Consider the following 18,552-nt stretch of genomic DNA (forward strand, 5'->3'; position numbering starts at 1 on the left):
TGAGGCTTAAAATAAATAAGAAACTGAGCAAGTAGAAAACAATTCATTTCCCCTTATCCTTACCTGTATTTTTTTTTCTGTTGTTTCTCAAAGAAGTCGAGGGAGAAAATTTCTTTGTAGTTCTATTTCTCATTTTCTCACTTTTTTTTACATGTATAGATACCAGTATGATTTGCACCTTTACCAAGTTTTTAAATACGCCATCTAGTTAACAGCAGTTTTTATTAAGAAATAAAATTTCATTCCAGTTTGTGAAGAAACACATGAATTTTTCACAAGTGGGAGAACTGGACTAGATTTCAAAAACTATTGACTTGATTTGAAAATTAAACAAATGTAGGTTATTTAAGGGGTAAATTGATTCAGTTGTGAAGGGATTTTTGGTGCAATTTAGCTAATTTAAAAAAATTTTTACTCATATTTATTGTCTATATAAGACTTTTCATGTATAATTTAGACTCCAAATTTGTAACTGCCACTCTAAATACAAACTTATATTTATTCTCTGTTGAAAAAGGAGGAGAGATTTATGGTGGTTTAACATATATACACAGGAATAAAACTTCAGACAGCAAACAATATAATTTACATCATATGTTAAATTAGAACTTAAATATTGTTGCAACAATTAAAAACAATATAACTGGAGAATGTGACTACACATAATAAGTTTAATGTTCCTATTTTATTAGCCAGGCTTAAATCCTCTTACTTTTAAAAAGTGTTTAACAAATCATCTTAGGAGATGAAATTGTTGAATTAGTTTGCATATCTTATAGGTGTCCTGAGGAAATAATTTACCTCTTTTTCAGTGCCGAAAACCTGATCAGCATTTCACACCCTATTTGACTCCTGATTTGCCAAAACGCCTACACTATGCCAAAAATGTCAGAATTGACAAAGCTCATCTTTTGGTGGATCGACAGTGGCTGGCTGTGAGGTCTGTGTGCCTATTAATTTATCTCATAATACTTTTAACAGCCATCTTTCATTATAAATTTCCTTGACCTTACCCTGCTATTATGATCACATGAATTTTCCTGAGTATGACAATTTCTTGACCTTTTATATGCTGTCTAGCACTTCTGTATTTGAAATGACTGTTACGAGGTTGCCCATCTTAGCCTACTAATCTTTACAATGTAGACGAGAATGAGGAAGAAGGCTGACTGTCGAGAGATTATCAGTACCAGCACATTCTTAACCACTGAGACCACTGTGGTCTCCTTTAAGTGGCAGACAGGATATAAAGATGGCATCAGTTGTCTCACAGGCTGGTAATGAGTAATTGATTAGATAGCTCTTTAAGATCTTTGTCATCTTTGTCATCTGAAAGAGCATGCTTATGGCTGTAAGGCCAAGCGAACCAATTTGTTGTAACATTTCTTTTTTTCTAGTTATAGTTGTGATTCATATCGATCATTTGCAAAATATAAGTTCATTTTGAGAATATATAAAGCATTCTGAATCATTCTATGCCCAAATAACCAATTAATTAATTGACTCAACAAAATGTTATTGATGCTTGCTATGTGTGTACCAAACCCTGTTCTAGGCATTGGGATACAGGAATTACTCCTGCCCTCCTTGTCAAATGGAGAAGCCTGATAATAAGCCAGTAAACAAATAAATACACACTATCTGGTAGTTTAACTGACATTCCCTATTTTTGGATTTTATTCCATATGCATAAGTGGATATAAATAGAAGATATGTTTAATAAAGGAAGAGGAGACAAAGGAAGAGAGGAAGTTGGGCTCTAACATAATAAATGTGTGCAGGATGAGGAAATGGAGATTTGGTAGAGTCTCTTCACTGAGATAACGGGAAAGCCAAGCAGGGCACCGCTAGGCCAGGGAGCGTGCAGTTTAACACGTGGCCACTAGATGACACTAGCCTTTCTTCTTGGAATTCGAGTTTCATAGCCCTTTGGCTTAGTACGCTGTCCTGTGGGTCAGGACAGCATTCTCTAAAAGAAGATTAAGTTACGTGAGATAAATTAAGCTTTATTAACATTAAATATATAAGATTTTTAGTAGTGTGTGTATGTAATATATAAATGTGAGTGAGTTCTCCAAATATTTACTGTTGAGGGTATGAGATCAAAGGAGTTAGGAGACCAATGGTACAAAATGAGAAGGTGTCCATCAGTTCAACAACATGGACTATGGGTTATAGAAGTAGAGCCCAGCCACCAGGATACCTCTGGGTTTCACACATTAATACTCAGTCTCAAATTGTGAGCTTTGTACATTTACTAGCTAGCAGTCAGATATAAATAGAGCAGCAACCCCAGAGTTCAAGTCCCGGCTCCGCACCTAGTTTGTTGTGAGAACTTGCACAGATAAATATCTCAGGTCTTCACTTGTCTCATCTGTAACACAAGATGAACCTGGTTTCACTATTCTCTTGCTATTCATATACAACGTAAACTAACTTACATCAGAGGAAATGCTGACTACAGCCCCAATCAGAGCAAGAGGAAGTCTCATCTGATTAAGTCCTGGGTGTATTTTATCTCCAGCCCTTAACACATGAGTCTCAGGCTACCTATTTTCTAAGTTAAAATATGTCAACTTTAGTTATAATGTTCAATATTTGATAACTAGATTCCCTTTTCAAAATTATAGCAAATTTCATCATTTAGTGTAATCTATTTTCCTCCTTCTCCTCCTTATTGTGCCCTTTATAAAATGTGTTAGATTTTACTAATTTGGGGAAACCCAATTATTTGAAACTAGTTGAAGTAATGTTAAAGTTCCCTTTTAGATAACATGAATAATAGCTTTTTATGTTATGACTGGAAACTGACAAATCATCGGTTTGTCCAGGCACGTTTCTAAGAAATGGAGATAGACACAGTCCCCAACCGAAGGATCTTCACCCAGGGAGGGGGGATGACAACAGTTATAATCAGGTGTAAAAACTGTTGCACTGGGATCAAGTACAAGGCACAAGGAAACAAAAAGAGTGATTTCACACCCCAGGTGCGGATGCCAGAGAATGTCAGAGAACACTTCCTCGTAGGTGTGATTCCTGCTCTGGGTTTTGAAGGCTCAGGATGGGTTAGGCTAAATGCTGTCACATAAGTGGGTATCCCTGTGCAGTTGTCTAGTCTGTGCATTGTACAGAGGCACTCAACCAAGGAGACGAGTGGGAGCGGGAAAATAACCCTTGTTCAGCTCACCAAACCTGGACAGGCTGTGTCTGCAGAGGAGAAGGACCCCTTTTCCTTACTGGAAGGCACCCCTCTGCTTGCCACGCCTTGAGCACTACCAGGCTGTGTCTTCTCAGAGGTGCTTCTTTCTCTGAATGCTCTGCTCAGAGCAGTGGAGCACCTTTTTTTTTTTTTTAATTATTTTTTTATATTTATTTTTGTTTGCATTGGGTCTTCGTTGTTGTGCGTGGACTTTCTCTAGTTGTGGCGAGCGGGGGCTACTCTTCATTGCGGTGCACGGGCTTCTCATTGCAGTGGCTTCTCTTGTTGCAGAGCACGGGCTCTAGGCACATGGGCTTCAGTAGTTGTGGCACACAGGCTCAGTAGTTGTGGCTCGTGGGCTCTAGAGCACAGGCTCAGTAGTTGTGGCACACAGGCTCAGTAGCTGTGGCTCGTGGACTCTAGAGTGCAGGCTCAGTAGTTGTGTCACACAGGTTTAGTTGCTCCACGGCATGTGGGATCTTCCCGGACCAGGGCTCGAACCTGTGTCTCCTGCATTAGCAGGCGGATTCTTAACCACTGCGCTACCAGGGAAGTCCCTTTTCTTTTTTATTTTAAGTCAGTAGCAGCTCTGGGGCAAGGAAAGGTAGAAACAGAGGGTCAGGTTTCCAGGCAAAGGGACTAGATTCCATGAATTGCAAGTACTTCCGTTTTGCTAGAGCACCTAGTGAATGAAGCTGCCTTCATTCAGGTCCTCCTGCATGAAGGACCTTATCTGTCAGGACTAAGGAGTGTGACTTTGTGAAAAGAGTAGGAGACCACTGGGAGCTACAAGGTGGCTGGAGGTGAATATATTGGGATTTGCATTTCTGAGAGCTCACTCCAGCTGCCATATGGAGGAGGATGGTCAAGCAAGTGGCAGGGAGGCCAGTTAGAAAGATGTATTGTGACCCAGTCTTCAGCGTGATGACAGCCCCAAGGGAGGCTGTGGAGCTTTAGGGGATGGTAAAACTAGTCAGCACACCTTTGGGAAAGTATGGTGAACTTATGACTCAGATTTTCCAGGATAGAACCAGTTCATTATATTCTGTCTTCCATTTGTACTCATTAAAATATGTTTCCATTTTCAGCAGGGACATATAGGGTTAAATACAATTAGGGGTGTATGTCTGTGTACGAGTTATCTGGGAAGATTTTGGAGTTCAGAGTCAGGATAACCAATTCAGGTCAGATCTAGCTTAGAATGGTGGCAGTAGAGGAAAGCGAGGGAAATGTGACAGGTACGACAGAGAAAGATAGGACTTGGCAACTAACTGGGTATCAGGAGAGAATCTTGCTCATTGCCCATGTGTGTCATGTCCCAGCTGTGGCAGAGAAACAGAGCCTTAATTTTGACTTTATTAATTAGACATGGAGAAGAGAAAAGAGATTTGTTCCAAAAGATTTTAGGTATTACTTGGAAGTTGAGCTAAATTATGAAAGATAAAATCAACTCATCTTTTCCAAGTGCCAGCTTCCATTTTTCCATGTGTAATTTCCAGAGCCAAATTAATGGTTGGAAAGCTTGAATGTGAGCAGTTAGAAGAGCAGACTTCTAAAGTTTTCACTTGGAAAGCAATAAAAAATAGAGGTTTTTCTAACAATATTTTTATCTTTTGCTTCCAAATATGGTTTTGTAATACTAAAGTTTTCTGATGAAGATGGGTTAGGGGTTGGAAATATAAAAACAATCCAACAAAAACTAGATTTATCTGAAAACAGGAAGATAAAGGATCAATTTTAGAGAATTTTACCAATGGCTTAGTTCAAAAGACCTTTCCTTTCTTTCATTAATGAATACTCTAGCTCCCCACACAGAATTTAAAACTTAATTATCCTCAATCAAATAGCTCCAGTAATCTTGGAGAACCAAATATCTATGGAATAAGTATAAAAATATTTTTTAGAACAAGTTTTACCTCATACCAACAATTTTATTTTCATTAGCTAAGATGACATGAACTGGCACCTTAGAGTAACTGAACTTAAACCCCCTATTAAAAGGACTACTCTTGCTTTCCCCATTCTAGGTGGTACTTAGTTTCTCCTTTCTTCCCTCTATTGGGTAGAGTTGAGTGTGGCCTTGTGAGTTTTGTGATTTATTTTTTATTTTGTTATTTATTTTTATTTTTTTATTTAAGCTGAGTGAGAATCAGTTATGAATTTTTTAAATGTTGATTTTTTAAGACACTAAAGTCCTGCTCTCAATTAAGGTTACAATGTAAAAAACAAAAACTGTGCATGTGTGTGTGTGTGTGTGTGTGTGTGTGTATTTGCCCAGGGGTTGGGAGCTGGGGATTAGGGAAACAAATGAGAGAAATTTTTTAAGGCCAACATTTGGAAATATTAGTCTTTTTCCATTTAGGGGCCCAATTTGAACCTGTATAACATTATTGCTTTTAAAAAATCTAGGTTCCTTTATCACTATTTTGTTTTCAAGTATAAACACTAACTACATATAAAATTGCTAATGCTGCTGAATTCAAAGACTAAAATGTGAAAAAGTAGGCAAAATACAAATGAATTAAATTTGAAAAGTCTTTCAAGTAATAGAACAACAACCTATGGAAGAAAATCCCAAAAGTTAAAAATAAACTCTGACTTTACAGAATATACTGGCTTTTACTTCCCAAGTATTATAATTAACTTGCCCTGAGTGTTTTCTATTCATATTTTCATATTATTTCCCTAGATATCTCTGACCTAAAACAGGAATTGATATTTTTTCCCAGTTCCAAAGATTTATTTTTAAAGCACTGAAACGCTTAACATAATATGTTAATCAAACTACTCTTAATCACATAGACATGGATGTGTAAATGTACAGGTAAGTCCGAAGACAAATTTTTAAAAAATCAGTGCCTTTGTATATCCTTCTCTTAATGTTTAAAAGTCAAATACTTTTGAATTCTATTTATAGATGCTGGAATTCTCCTTCCTTCTCTCCTACCACTCTTTATTCCTCTGTGGCTCTGCATTTGAGCATGAAAATAAATGTATTTATGCTGTTGTTGACAGAAAATTTTACTTATATAAAAGGAGAGGCTACATCAAAATCCATTAAAGTTCAGTTTGCAATAAGGTCTCATATCAATAGAATCATCAGAGTGTAATAATATTACTTCTTTATAGGACTAAACCATCTTCATCCTGTGGAGGAGGCACACATGGTTATAACAATGAGTTTAAGAGCATGGAGGTAACTTACTTCTTTTTTTTTTTTAAACAAATATTTATTGAGCACCTACTTAGTGATGGACAATGTTCAGGACTCTTGAATACCTTTGTGAACAACACAGATAAAGACCCCTGCCCTCATGAAATTTTCATTCTAACAGATGGATATAGACAATTGACATAACAAAGCAATGTATGGTTGGTACGTTAGGAGATAAGTGCTATGGGAAATAAAAAGTAAAGCAGAGTAGGTGGAAATTGGGGGTGTTTTGGGGTGACATGGGGGCAGAGTGCAACTTTAAATAAGATGGAGATGGTAAAATTCATTGAGATGACGGCTGAGCAGAGACTTGAAGAAGGTGCAAGAATTAACCTTTCAAGTATTCAGGGGACAGGTGTCCAAGGCAGAAGAAACAGCCAGTGTCAAGGGCCTAAGGTGGGAACGTGTCTGATATGTTGGAGGTGAGAGAACTTTTGTTAGGCTGTTAGGATATTAGACCATGGCTGCAGCTGATTGGAGAGGAAAGAGGGAGAGTTAGTTTGATATGTTAAATTCAAGATATGTATTAGACATGCAAATGGAGATGTTACATATAGGCAATTAGAGAGTCTACCTAAAGGAATAAAAAAATTGAGTTTTGGGTATATAAATTATTTCGAAGATATGTGACTAGATAACATTCTCAGGGATTGAGCGTAGGTGGAGAAGAAGAGCAAGTACTGAGCCTTAAGCACTTTCCCTTGAAGAGATTGGGAGGCAGAGAGTTACTAGCAAAGAGACCTGGGAGTAGAGCCAGCGAGGGAAGAAGAAAGCCAGGAGAGTGTGCTGTCCTTGGAGCCCAGGGAGGAACCTATTTGAAGGAGCCCATGAGTAAAGTGTAGCCGATATTCCCCCCTCGGTAAAGCTTCATGATTTTGCAACCTGATTGTCTTACCTAGTTCCATTTGTCACACACACACACACACACACACACACACACACACACACACACACATGCCCCTTTCCAAAGAAAGAAAAATGTGTTAGGCTCTATATGAATATACTGCCTCTTAACATTGTCATGAAGAATTCTATCTCTTTGTAAATACTTGAGAAGTTTCTGGAGGCAGCATCCTTCTCTGTTCATTAGGGTACTATTTGATAATTGAGTTAATTACTGCAAGAAAAACCTATGCCTCCAATTCTTTGCTGATCATCTTGGGAAAATATATATGTGTATATTTATATTCCTGTTGCCTGAAAAGAATTGCCTATCTGTGTTTGATACTGTTCTTCTAGATATTTAGAATCTAAAACAAATTAGATCTGTTATAAATAATATAATTAAGTTACCTTTACTTATTTAAACATAAATAAAAATATTTTGGTCTCTTCATCCCAAAAGTAAATGGGAGATGTCTTTGAGAAATCAGTGGGCAAGTATAAGTTGTGCAAAAATATTTAATGCTTAGAAACGTCAACATTTTTTGTCATGTAGTAGTAACATATGTGAACAATGATAAGAAAGGAGTATAAAAAGAATATATGATGTTGTATGATGAATTTCTAATTTCTGTTGTCCAGATGTTGTAGAATTGTGTGGGCATCGGTTGTCCAGTGTTGCTTGTATTCTCCTAGTCTGTTGACATAGGAGGTGCTATGGAAACAGGTGGATTTAGAAGTAAACACAGTATGGATTATACTTGATTGGACTTGGTACAACATCTCAGGTGGAAATGTTGCAAAAATCATTTTCGAATCTGGAAAGCAGCCAATATTTTATGATAACTATAAATGGAGCATTTAAAAATTGTGAATCACTATATTGCACACCTGTAACCTATAATATTGTACAGCAAATGTACTTCAATAATAAAAAAAATCAGGGCTTCCCTGGTGGCGCAGTGGTTGAGAGTCCACCTGCCGACGCAGGGGACACGGGTTCGTGCCCCAGTCCGGGAAGATCCCACATGCTGCGGAGCAGCTTGGCCCGTGAGCCATGGCCTTTGAGCCTGCGCGTCCAGAGCCTGTGCTCCGCAATGGGAGAGGCCACAACAGTGAGAGGCCCACATACCGCAAAATAAATAAATAAATAAAATAAAATAAAATAATAATAAAAATCATACTGTTAAAAAAAAATCTGGAAAGGAATTCTTAGGCTTAAGATACAAATAGAAGAGCTGTTAGAAAAAGAAAATTGTGTCTCTTCCAACATCTGTTTTTGAGATTACATGGCATCTAGTAATAGGTGGACTATTACTGCCTAGGCTATCTTTCTGGCACATGGACCCAGTTTTAAACAGCAGACTGAAGTTGAACCATTTGACAATATTGAAATCTATAACCTAATGTGCGGTAAGTATACCTATATAACTTCAACAATCATATATGAATCGAGTTTTAAAAATATGAATTTTGAAGCTGGTGATAAATTGAATCCCAGAAGTAGATGCTCTGTCCTAAGGAGATGGAAGATAGAAAAGATGAGGTAGAATTATTTACTATTCAGAATTATTTAGCGGTCAATGTGAGTTCTTTTCATTTTATTTTATTTTAGTAACGATAAACATTAGACCCTGGGAGACCAACTTTTCTGTTAGTTACTACATGAAAATTTAATTTAATAGAACTTAGATAAATAAAATTACACTTCCAACTTTTCAGAGCAGGGGTAACACAGCAAAAAACAGAAGTATTTTCTTGTAATTACAGAGAGAAAGCTTCTGGAATTAAAGGATGGTAAAAAAGTCCTATTTGGATCGACACATTACACTCAATGTTAAAAAACTGTAAAGAATTAGAGTTTTGGGGAATCTAACCTACCTTCCTGCCTATGTGCTTACCTCAGACCACACATAATTTAGCTAGGCAAGGCAATGAATTGAGTTGCAATTTCACCTTTAGCTATAGGAATTTGGGAACATAAGTACGCTCACAGTTGTCACTCTTAATCTTGCCACTGGCCTGTGGTAATTGAATGTAACTTAGAGACCAAAGAGTATCCATTTAAGAATAATGTGTTGTAGCATTAACTTAAATTCTTTGTTCCCAAGGCTGAGTTTATGGTCAGGGCTACTGGCCCTTTTCAGGAAAGGTTTAAAAAGAACTAGTTAGTGTTGCAGTTCTAGGAGAGATCTCTTTGGTAGTCCTCAGCAGGAGCCACTTACAAGGCTATGTTTGTGCAATATTTGTATGTTCTGTTTTTATAGGAAAAACTATAAAAAGTTCTCTAAATTTTAAGCAAAATTCACTAGTTTAATACTTTAAAAGTATCTGTACTTAGAGTATTTTCCTATAATTAAATAAATATACTACAAGTAAGATTGTAAATTATTTAAGTTCTTTAAACTTGTTTTTACTAAAAGTGTAGCTTTTTTATGCTAGAAAACCATGATATGCTTAAGGCACAAAGTGATCATTTAAGCAAAGATACTTTTCTCTGGAGGAACAGAAACAGTTCATAAACATTCCTGTGGCTCATCAGCAACTGTTCCTATTTTCTAGAAAGACTAGGTATGGAAATTGGGAGGGGAGGGGGAAGCTGCTCAACTGAATGGTGTATGCAGCAGAATTTATTAAAGGAAGTGAACACTAAGTGTTTGTTTTACCCCATCTTCTGCATAGATGTTGTTGCCTTCTAATTTAAAACTACTTTGAATTTAATTTTTAAACAGATCTTCTACACATTCATCCAGCACCAAACAATGGTACCCATGGTAGTTTAAACTATCTTCTGAAGGTGCCTTTTTATGAACCATCTCATGCAGAGGAAGTGTCAAAGTTTTCTGTTTGTGGCTTTACTAGTCCATTGACCACAGATACTCTAGGATGTTCATGCCTGGGGCTACAAAGTGTAAGTAATAACTTCATGTATCCATAAGAATGTAAAGGGGCAAACTCATCTATAACCAGAGTAGCTAACAACCAGGTTTGTGTTCTAGCTCAGATATTTACTAAGAGAATATGTGCTTTCTCTGAACCTTATCTGGAAATGAGAGGTACATTGTAAGATTAAGTATGTGAATATGTTTTGTAAGCTGGAAAGCACTATTTGGCAATTGTTAATCCACGGTGAGCTAACTGTCTGTAATCGTTCAAAACAGTGGAATCCTGGGGCTCTCTTTGATTTCCCTCATAAACCATCTTTCTTACAGCTTAAGAATCAGAGGGTCATACTCAGTTATTTCAGAGCAGAAATAGCTGGCGGGGGCAGGGACTGAGATCTGACTTCTGACACACCCACTAGGGTAGGTGCTTGGAGTCTGCTCAGCAGGAAGCCTAGCATTTAAAGTGGGAGGTATTCTTTTGGGTAGTAGTGAAGAACCCTTTGATGAGAGGACGCTTGGAGGCTGCCTGACAGACAGTCAGCATTGGGAAGGTCTTTTTAGTGGATCAGATGCCCACCTGAGTTCAGCAGCAGGATTTCAGATCCCAGGAGACTCTCAACCAGGTGAGATTCCAGTGCTAAGAGGAGTCTCCCAAAGGCAAGCAATCAGAACAGGAGCTCAGAATGCAAGGACCAAGCCCTGCTGTGAGAATTAAAGCACATGTGTGGGGCTAGGATATCGGAATGGAATTGGAGCCCACTATCGGGACTCCATCAAGCTAAAACTAATGTCAAGGTGCATTTGATGCCAAGTCCCAAGGGTGGCTGTAAAGCTAAATAAACACCAGCTGCCTCAGGTAAGAATTGTTTCTTAGAGTCAGGGGACAGGGAAGGCTTTCCATTCTCTGATCCTCAAAATAACATCATATCACAGAAGTAAATGCATAAGTAAATTTACCAACCAAAAAAGATTTAAAGTGCAAAAGTCTAAACTTCCCAATAAAAATCAAATCCATCCTGAAGATCAGAGTAAATGTGTGGGTTTCCTACTGCTCCAGATAACCTCAATGGAACCACTATTTAAAGTAATAATAATAAATATTATAAAGTGGGTGTTTTCTTCCCCACTTTAGAGATAAAGAGGACTCTGAAAAGTTAGGTAAATTGTCCAGTGTCACAGAAGCTCTGTCTATGTGACTGCAAACCCCAAGTTCTTCTCTGCAAGGAAGGTCCCTTCCTGCTCAGAGTGTGGTCCCAGGATCAGCATCTGCATCACTTGCAAGCTCATTGGAGATCCAGAATCTCAGGCCCCCCTGAGCTTGGGCTTACACTGAATCAGAATGTACATTTTAGCAATACTCTCAAGGGAGTTTCATGTGTGTGTGTGTGTGTGTGTGTGTGTGTGTGTGTGTGTGTGTGTGTATATATATATATATATATATATATATATATTAAAGCTTGAGAAACCCTGGGGTGTTGTCATCACAGCTTAGTAGTTGACTCCAGCTATGGTCAGAATGATCTGCCCCATTATCAATTACATCTTTGCAGACTCCCACACAAAAAATGTATTCCTGGGAGTAGCAATGTCTCTATATTTCTGAGGTAGTGGCAGAACTGGAATTTAAACTCAAGTTAGTCTAGCTTTTTTGTTCCGTAGTAAAACATTCATGTGACTACTGCAGAAATAATCTTGATCACTTTTTAAAACATGTGTTGATACTATGATTCACTTTCTCCCCATCTCCCACGTTATCTTGCAGGATGCTGCTGACCTTGAACGCGTGAATCAAATGCTAAATCTCACCCAAGATGAAAGTAGGTCAATAGAAAGCATGTTAAGTCTTTGATGTTTAGACCTAACAGAATACCATATTGCCTTTTGGAGGTTCTCCAAAATAAGCTTACAGGTTCTTTTGAAATAAAGATTTTCTTGCCAATATACAAGAGGGAAAAATGCCCCAGATCTAATAACAACAGTAGCAGCATGGAATAGTTATGATGGTCCCAAGCACTCAACATTCCTTGAAATGGTGGTGCGTTGTCTACAGTTCCCTATTCACTTTTTTAGATGTGAAGAGACAAACTGCCTGGGTTTAAGTCCTATGTCTACTTCTTCCCCTCTGTGTAACCTGGGCCAAATTACTTAACTCTCTGTGCCTCAGTCTCTTCACCTATGATAATGGTACTCACCTCACGTAATTGAAAAGATTAAGAGTTAATCCATGACATGTACACACTGCTATATTTAAAATAGATAACCAGCAAGAACCTACTGTATAGCACAGGGAATGCTACTTAATATTCTGTAATAACGTAAATGGGAAAAGAATTTGAAAAAGAATAGATGCATGAATATATGTATAACTGAATCACTTTGCTGCACACCTGAAACTAACACAACATTGTTAATCAACTATGCTCTGATGTAAAATAAAAATTTTTAAAAATGAGCTAACCCATGGAAAGAATGTAGAACAGAGTCTGCCCTGGAGCAGTATTATTATTAGCTGTTATCCCTTTTATTTTTTACTTTAAAAATTTTTTAACTGAAGTATAATTGATGTATAACATTTTATTAGTTTCAAGTGTACAATATAATGATTCAATAGTTGTATATATTGCAAAATGACCACCACAATAAGTCTAGTTAACATCTGTCCCCATACATAGTTATAAAAATTTTTTTTTTCTTGTGATGAGGATTTTTAAGATTTACTCTTGGGCTTCCCTGGTGGCGCAGTGGTTGAGAGTCCGCCTGCCGATGCAGGGGACACGGGTTCATGCCCCGGTCCGGGAAGATCCCACATGCCGCGGAGCGGCTGGGCCCGTGAGCCATGGCTGCTGAGCCTGCGCCTCCGGAGCCTGTGCTCCACAAAGGGAGAGGCCACAACAGTGAGAGGCCTGCATTCCGCAAAAAAAAAAAAATTACTCTCTTAGTGACTTTCAAATGTGCAATACTGTGTTATTAACTACAATCAACGTGTTATCTTTCAAGTATCCTTGTATTGAACTCTCTAGGCCTGTTTCATCATTGTAAAATGGAAATACCTACTTTTAGAGTTGTTATGAAGACTAAATGAGTTAATATATGTGTGTACTTAGAATGGTGCCTGGCACACAATAACAGTTCAGTAAATACGTTGGCTGTTTTGACAACCTTCTTATGAGTGTTCTTCTTCTTATGAGTGTAATCTACTGAGTGTTATTCCATGGCATGAATACCCTGCACATTTTTTAACCATCAGTAATTGGTGAAATTTAGACTAATGGCAGACAATTAAAAATGAATAAATACAGTAGGCATACTTTTAATAAAATTCCAATTTCTTTCCTAGGACAATTATTAAAGTAAGTCTTCTTTGTTATAAAGTATGTGCTTTTGATTTTAAAGTTTTATCTCTTCGGATATGTCTTGTGAACTGTTAGCTGTTTAGCTAAATAAGTTATCTAAGCCTTAGTTTTATAATTTATAGAATGGAATAATAACACCTACCTCATAGGGTTGTTGTAAGACTTAAAAGAGGTTAAATATGTAAAATAGTTACCAGAGTACCTGGAAAATAATAATCCATCAGAGATGGGTAGTTACTATACATAGAAACATTTGCTAATTTTCACAAACATTTTTATTTTATGTTATTTTTATTTTAGTAAAAACAACAGAGATACTAAATTTGCCATTTGGAAGGCCCAGGGTTATACAGAAGAACAAGGAACTCTGTCTTCTTTATCACAGGGAATATGTCAGTGGATTTGACAAAACTAGCAGGATGCCCCTTTGGAGTTCATATACAGTCCCTAAACCGGTAAGTTCCTGTGTCCATTGATTCACGCGGGCTGGAAAGAAATTGTAGTTCTTTACTATACTAAAAGTTGAATTTTGATTTGCAGTAGAGATCCTAAAGGGAGCTCAACGGACCTGTGGCTTGTATTGATAAGACAACGTCCCAGGTTTTACTTATAAGTACTTGTAGGTGCTACATGGGTGCCAAAGAGGAATACATTGTGTTTTGCCTGGAGAAAGCAGAGTGTTTACAGGCCAACTGGCTAATTGGTATGGCAGGTAGAAAAAAAGATTTCAAAGAGAAGCAACAGGAAGTACAGAGGCACACATTTCATTTGGTATTTCCCAAGTATATGGTGGGTGCACCTACAAGGTGATGGTAACTAAGTTATAAAGGGTTTTGTTATTTATTTGATTACTTTAAAATACTATACTATCTGCTGTGTACCGTGGTAGGCACAGTAAACACAATGTGAATAAGAGGTAATCCTTCCCTAAAAGATCTAGTACTCTAAGAAGCCAGGCTAGACTTACATGTATAGGTGTCCTATGTTACAGGTCTCTGCAGATTGAGGTTGAGAATCCAATTGTTTAAATCCTCTTACCTCTTTCACTATCTGGCAAACTCCTTTTCAATTAATATCACCGGGACAACTGGCTACCATAAGAAAAAGAAATATTAGATCCCTACTTTACACCACATGCAAAATTAAATTGATGGTGAATTTATAGACCTAAATGTGAACAGCAAGTCCATATTTTCCTTTGTGTATATCTTTATGACCTCAAGATAGAGAAGGATTTCTTAGGACACAGAACAATAACAAAAACAAAAATTACATAGAGGAAACTGATTAATTTACTACATTAACATTAATGTGTGACCAAAAATATGAAGTTATGGGTGGGACAATATATTTGCACTGCATATAAGAAACAAGTGATGAGTATACAGAATACTAATTAGGATCCGGAATGGCTAGTAAATTTCTACCAATAAACAAGAGAATGGCAAGCATCTTAGTTAATAAATGGGCAAAGGATATGAACCAAGCAATTGAAACTTATTAGCAATCAGGGAAATGTAAATTAAAGCAAAAATCAAAGTCTGCCAAAAATCAGCCCAAACACTCCTTCATGGCAGGAATGGTTTTATTTAATGTATTCCCCGGCACAATACCGCTGCCCAGTAAATGGTTATTGAGTGAATGCATTAGATAAATTAATCCCAACCATTATTTTTAAAGAACTGAAGATGAAGCAGTACTTCCAACCAGAAGGGTAAATAATCAGGAAGCTGTTTTTGTAGAGGAAATCTTAGTATTTTAGATACAAAGATTCTGATGACAAACCCCTACCTATTACTGTTCTTGTTAAGGGTACAGATCTTCCATCTCTTTTTATGGAAAGGAAATGATTGGTTGTATCCAGTTTATTTACTCTTCTTGTTCCAATTCAAGATTTCTGGAATAAGCATATTTTCCCACTACTAATTATGGCTTTATGTGTTCTGAAAGCCAACTCTCCCGCTGACAATGGTTTAATTGTGGTCAGTGGTAGGAGAGCACTAATGTTGTTTTCCAATGTGAGCAAATATTTTACAAAGTTACCTGAGTTCATATGTATGGTTAATGGCAGCATCACTTTCTTAATATGCACAGTGTTCAGTTGTCTGTGATTTTCTTCAACATGCTATGAAGCGTACTATGAAACAATAATATGAAGTTATTTATTCCTTAAAATAATTTCTATTTTGTTTTTGATTTTGAGAGGGGCAGTATATTCAAGGCCAGTTTTATTATTCAATTCTCTATTTTGAAAAGTCTAGGTACCAGGGATTATGTGGAGTTAAGGGGAATGTTTATGTTTTTAATACTTTCCCCTGCTGTCTTGCATTCCTGAATTTACATGAGCTTTAACGGAAACCAAAGGCAGAGGATTTCAAGTGGGCTCAGACTAAGAGTTTAGTACAATTCTTTTTTTGTTATTGTTTTAAAACTAGCTTCTTTGTTACCCAGAGTTCCTGTCCTTTCAGGATCCCACAGAACTACTTGTGTATTTCTCCTTCCATGTGAGAGGATGGAATTCTAGCAATTTTCTGCTTTCTAATTCAGAAATTACTCTGTTAGTATGTAGTGGTTCAAGAAAATTACATACAAGGATGTTTTGAGATTCACATAGAAATGTTGTAAATCAGCTCTGTGTTTGAAAACTCAGACTTTAAATAAGCACTTTTTGGAGCACGGACCCAATTGGCTTGTATCTTTAAGTTTTATGGAACTTTTGTTTTTCTGTGGTTTTGGTGGGTTTTCTAATTGTTGTTGTTATTATCTCAGAAGAGTTTGGGGGAAGTAGCTGTGATTTGAAATCACGGTCCTACAGCAATTGCTTCAAAACCATTAAGGTTGATCAGACTGTTTAAGGGTTTTGCTTCTGGCCCTCCTCAGGAGGAAGATGAGAATTGTTTTTTATGTTGCTAGGTGGAAAATTAAAAATAATAGCAAGAATTACAATTATTTAGCATATCTAATTCAGAAATTGAATATGAAGTCGAAGGGCTTTTTCAGAGAAGAAAATCTAGTACACTTTGAAAAATCTCCCATAACTAAATTTTTACAAAGTCTCTTTTGTTTCTAAAGCTTGTTAGCACTGATATTGTAAATTATGACCCAAATGTGTTTTGTGAGTCTTTAAAAACTAGGGACATTATTGTGTATTGCAAAAGGTTTTTTTTTTTTGTTTTTTGAACTATAAGAAATATTTTTCCCTATAGAAAAAAATCACGACCAGAAAAATAATTTAAACACGTGTATAATTATTATCCTTACCATAAGGCAAGATCACAATTATCCAGTCTTCAAATAAATACGTTTTAGCTTTGACATTCAGTCTACAGATAAGGAGAGTCTATATAACTTCAATAAAAATAGTTTTATCACTTGTTTAAGTTCTATTTTGTCTCCATGCCAGACTAGAAAGGAAAGTATCTCACTTTCCTGTCTGTGCTTATCATCTACTTCCCTTGAAGAATTTTTTTTTTTTTTTTTTTTTTTTTTTTTTTTTGTGGTATGCGGGCCTCTCACTGTTGTGGCCTCTCCTGTTGCGGAGCACAGGCTCCAGACGCACAGGCTCAGCGGCCATGGCTCACGGGCCCAGCCACTCCACAGCATGTGGGATCTTCCCGGACCAGGGCACGAACCCGTGTCCCCTGCATCGGCAGGCGGACTCCCAACCACTGCGCCACCAGGGAAGCCCCCCTTGAAGAATTTTGAGAGCTAGAGTTCAGATTTCATCTGAGTGTCTGAATTCTATTTATTGTTTTCCTGACTTTCTATCCCCTGGCTTAAAAAACTCTAAGGAACTCTGAACAGATGGAAGGATGAAACTATTTGTGTGTGTGTGTGTGTGTGTGTGTGTGTAGGGGAGTGGTGGGGTGGTAAGGTGGCAGTTCACTATGCCTTTTCTCAAGAGCCCAAGATTCAGAAATGATGTGACTATACCTCCCCTCCATCCTTCTAGAGAGCTGCCTACTGCATGATCTCACCTTTATAAAGGAGGCCATATCCTGTCTTTCCCAGTCTTGATATATTTATATTTGGGGGTTCAAATTTGATATATAAGAAACACATCTAAGATTTTCAGTTAGCAGAGAACGTGTAACTTTTTTTTAGTACTTTCTGACTAAAGCCATCCTGGTCCTTTTCTCCCAACCCAAGGTCTATGCCACTTTGAGAAAATAGTAAACATTTTGCCCAACTGAATTGTTTGAGCACAACTTCCATAGCTGCAGGCTCATTAAAATTACAATAAACTTCCCTCCTTAAGATTTTTATAATTTTAACTATTGAATATAGGCATTTTACTTTCCTTATATTATGGAAAATGCATCAATGGTTACATTCATGTATTATATATTTCTTGAAGTAAAATGGTAAGTTGTGTGGTAGGAAACATCAACTCACAATATTCTGGGTGTCTATAGGGCTGACTGGGTCAGCTGTCAATCTCCCTAGTTCTCCCACTTTGCATCGTCTCTATGTGCCCCTTTACAACAAGTGAAGAAACCTGGTCATTCAGAATTGTTTACTATAATTTTTTGAAAGAATCTAAACACATGTTTTTAGCTTTCTAGTATCTGCACCAGAAGGAGAATGAAATAAATGGTGGGAGCAGATACACTGCATCTAATACTAATATCTTCATATTTCTTGGTCTACTCCTTGTTTTGGTGACTATATCACTGAGGAGCTTCCTAAGAAAGGAAGAAGAGAAGATACATATTTGAGACTTTGTGCATCTCAAAGTGTTTTTATTCTATCTATATGCTTAATTGATGGCTTAGCTTTAGAATTTTAGAAACAGTTTTTCTTCAAAATTAATAGGACATTAGACTTCTAATGTGCTTATATGTGCCTTCCTTTTTTCCATCTCTTGTCTTTAATTCACTTTTTGAGAAATATCCGCAATTGCATCTTCTAGAGCTTATTGAAAATTTTATTTCTGTTGTCATATTTTTAAATCCCAAGAGCTCTTTCTGTTATCTCTTTCCTTTTTAAATGCTTTCTGCTCTTTCTCTATGGATGCCA

The 18,552-nt window shown here is 37.1% G+C and overlaps 1 protein-coding gene across 2 annotated transcripts in view; it reads left to right on the forward strand.

Moving 5' to 3' along the window:
• ENPP3 (ectonucleotide pyrophosphatase/phosphodiesterase 3) overlaps positions 1-18,552 on the forward strand; it is a 66,289-nt gene that overhangs the window by 33,332 nt on the left and 14,405 nt on the right. For both annotated transcript variants that reach the window (XM_081250626.1, XM_081250627.1), the window contains exons 15-20: positions 813-940; positions 6,329-6,395; positions 8,621-8,708; positions 10,028-10,206; positions 11,943-11,997; positions 13,834-13,988. In XM_081250626.1, the coding sequence (XP_081106752.1) occupies positions 813-940; positions 6,329-6,395; positions 8,621-8,708; positions 10,028-10,206; positions 11,943-11,997; positions 13,834-13,988 (672 nt within the window). The remainder of the gene's footprint in view (positions 1-812; positions 941-6,328; positions 6,396-8,620; positions 8,709-10,027; positions 10,207-11,942; positions 11,998-13,833; positions 13,989-18,552) is intronic.

This window comes from Mesoplodon bidens, assembly GCF_964165515.1.
Source record: "Mesoplodon bidens genome assembly, chromosome: 12".
NCBI classification, from domain to species: Eukaryota; Metazoa; Chordata; class Mammalia; order Artiodactyla; family Ziphiidae; genus Mesoplodon; species Mesoplodon bidens.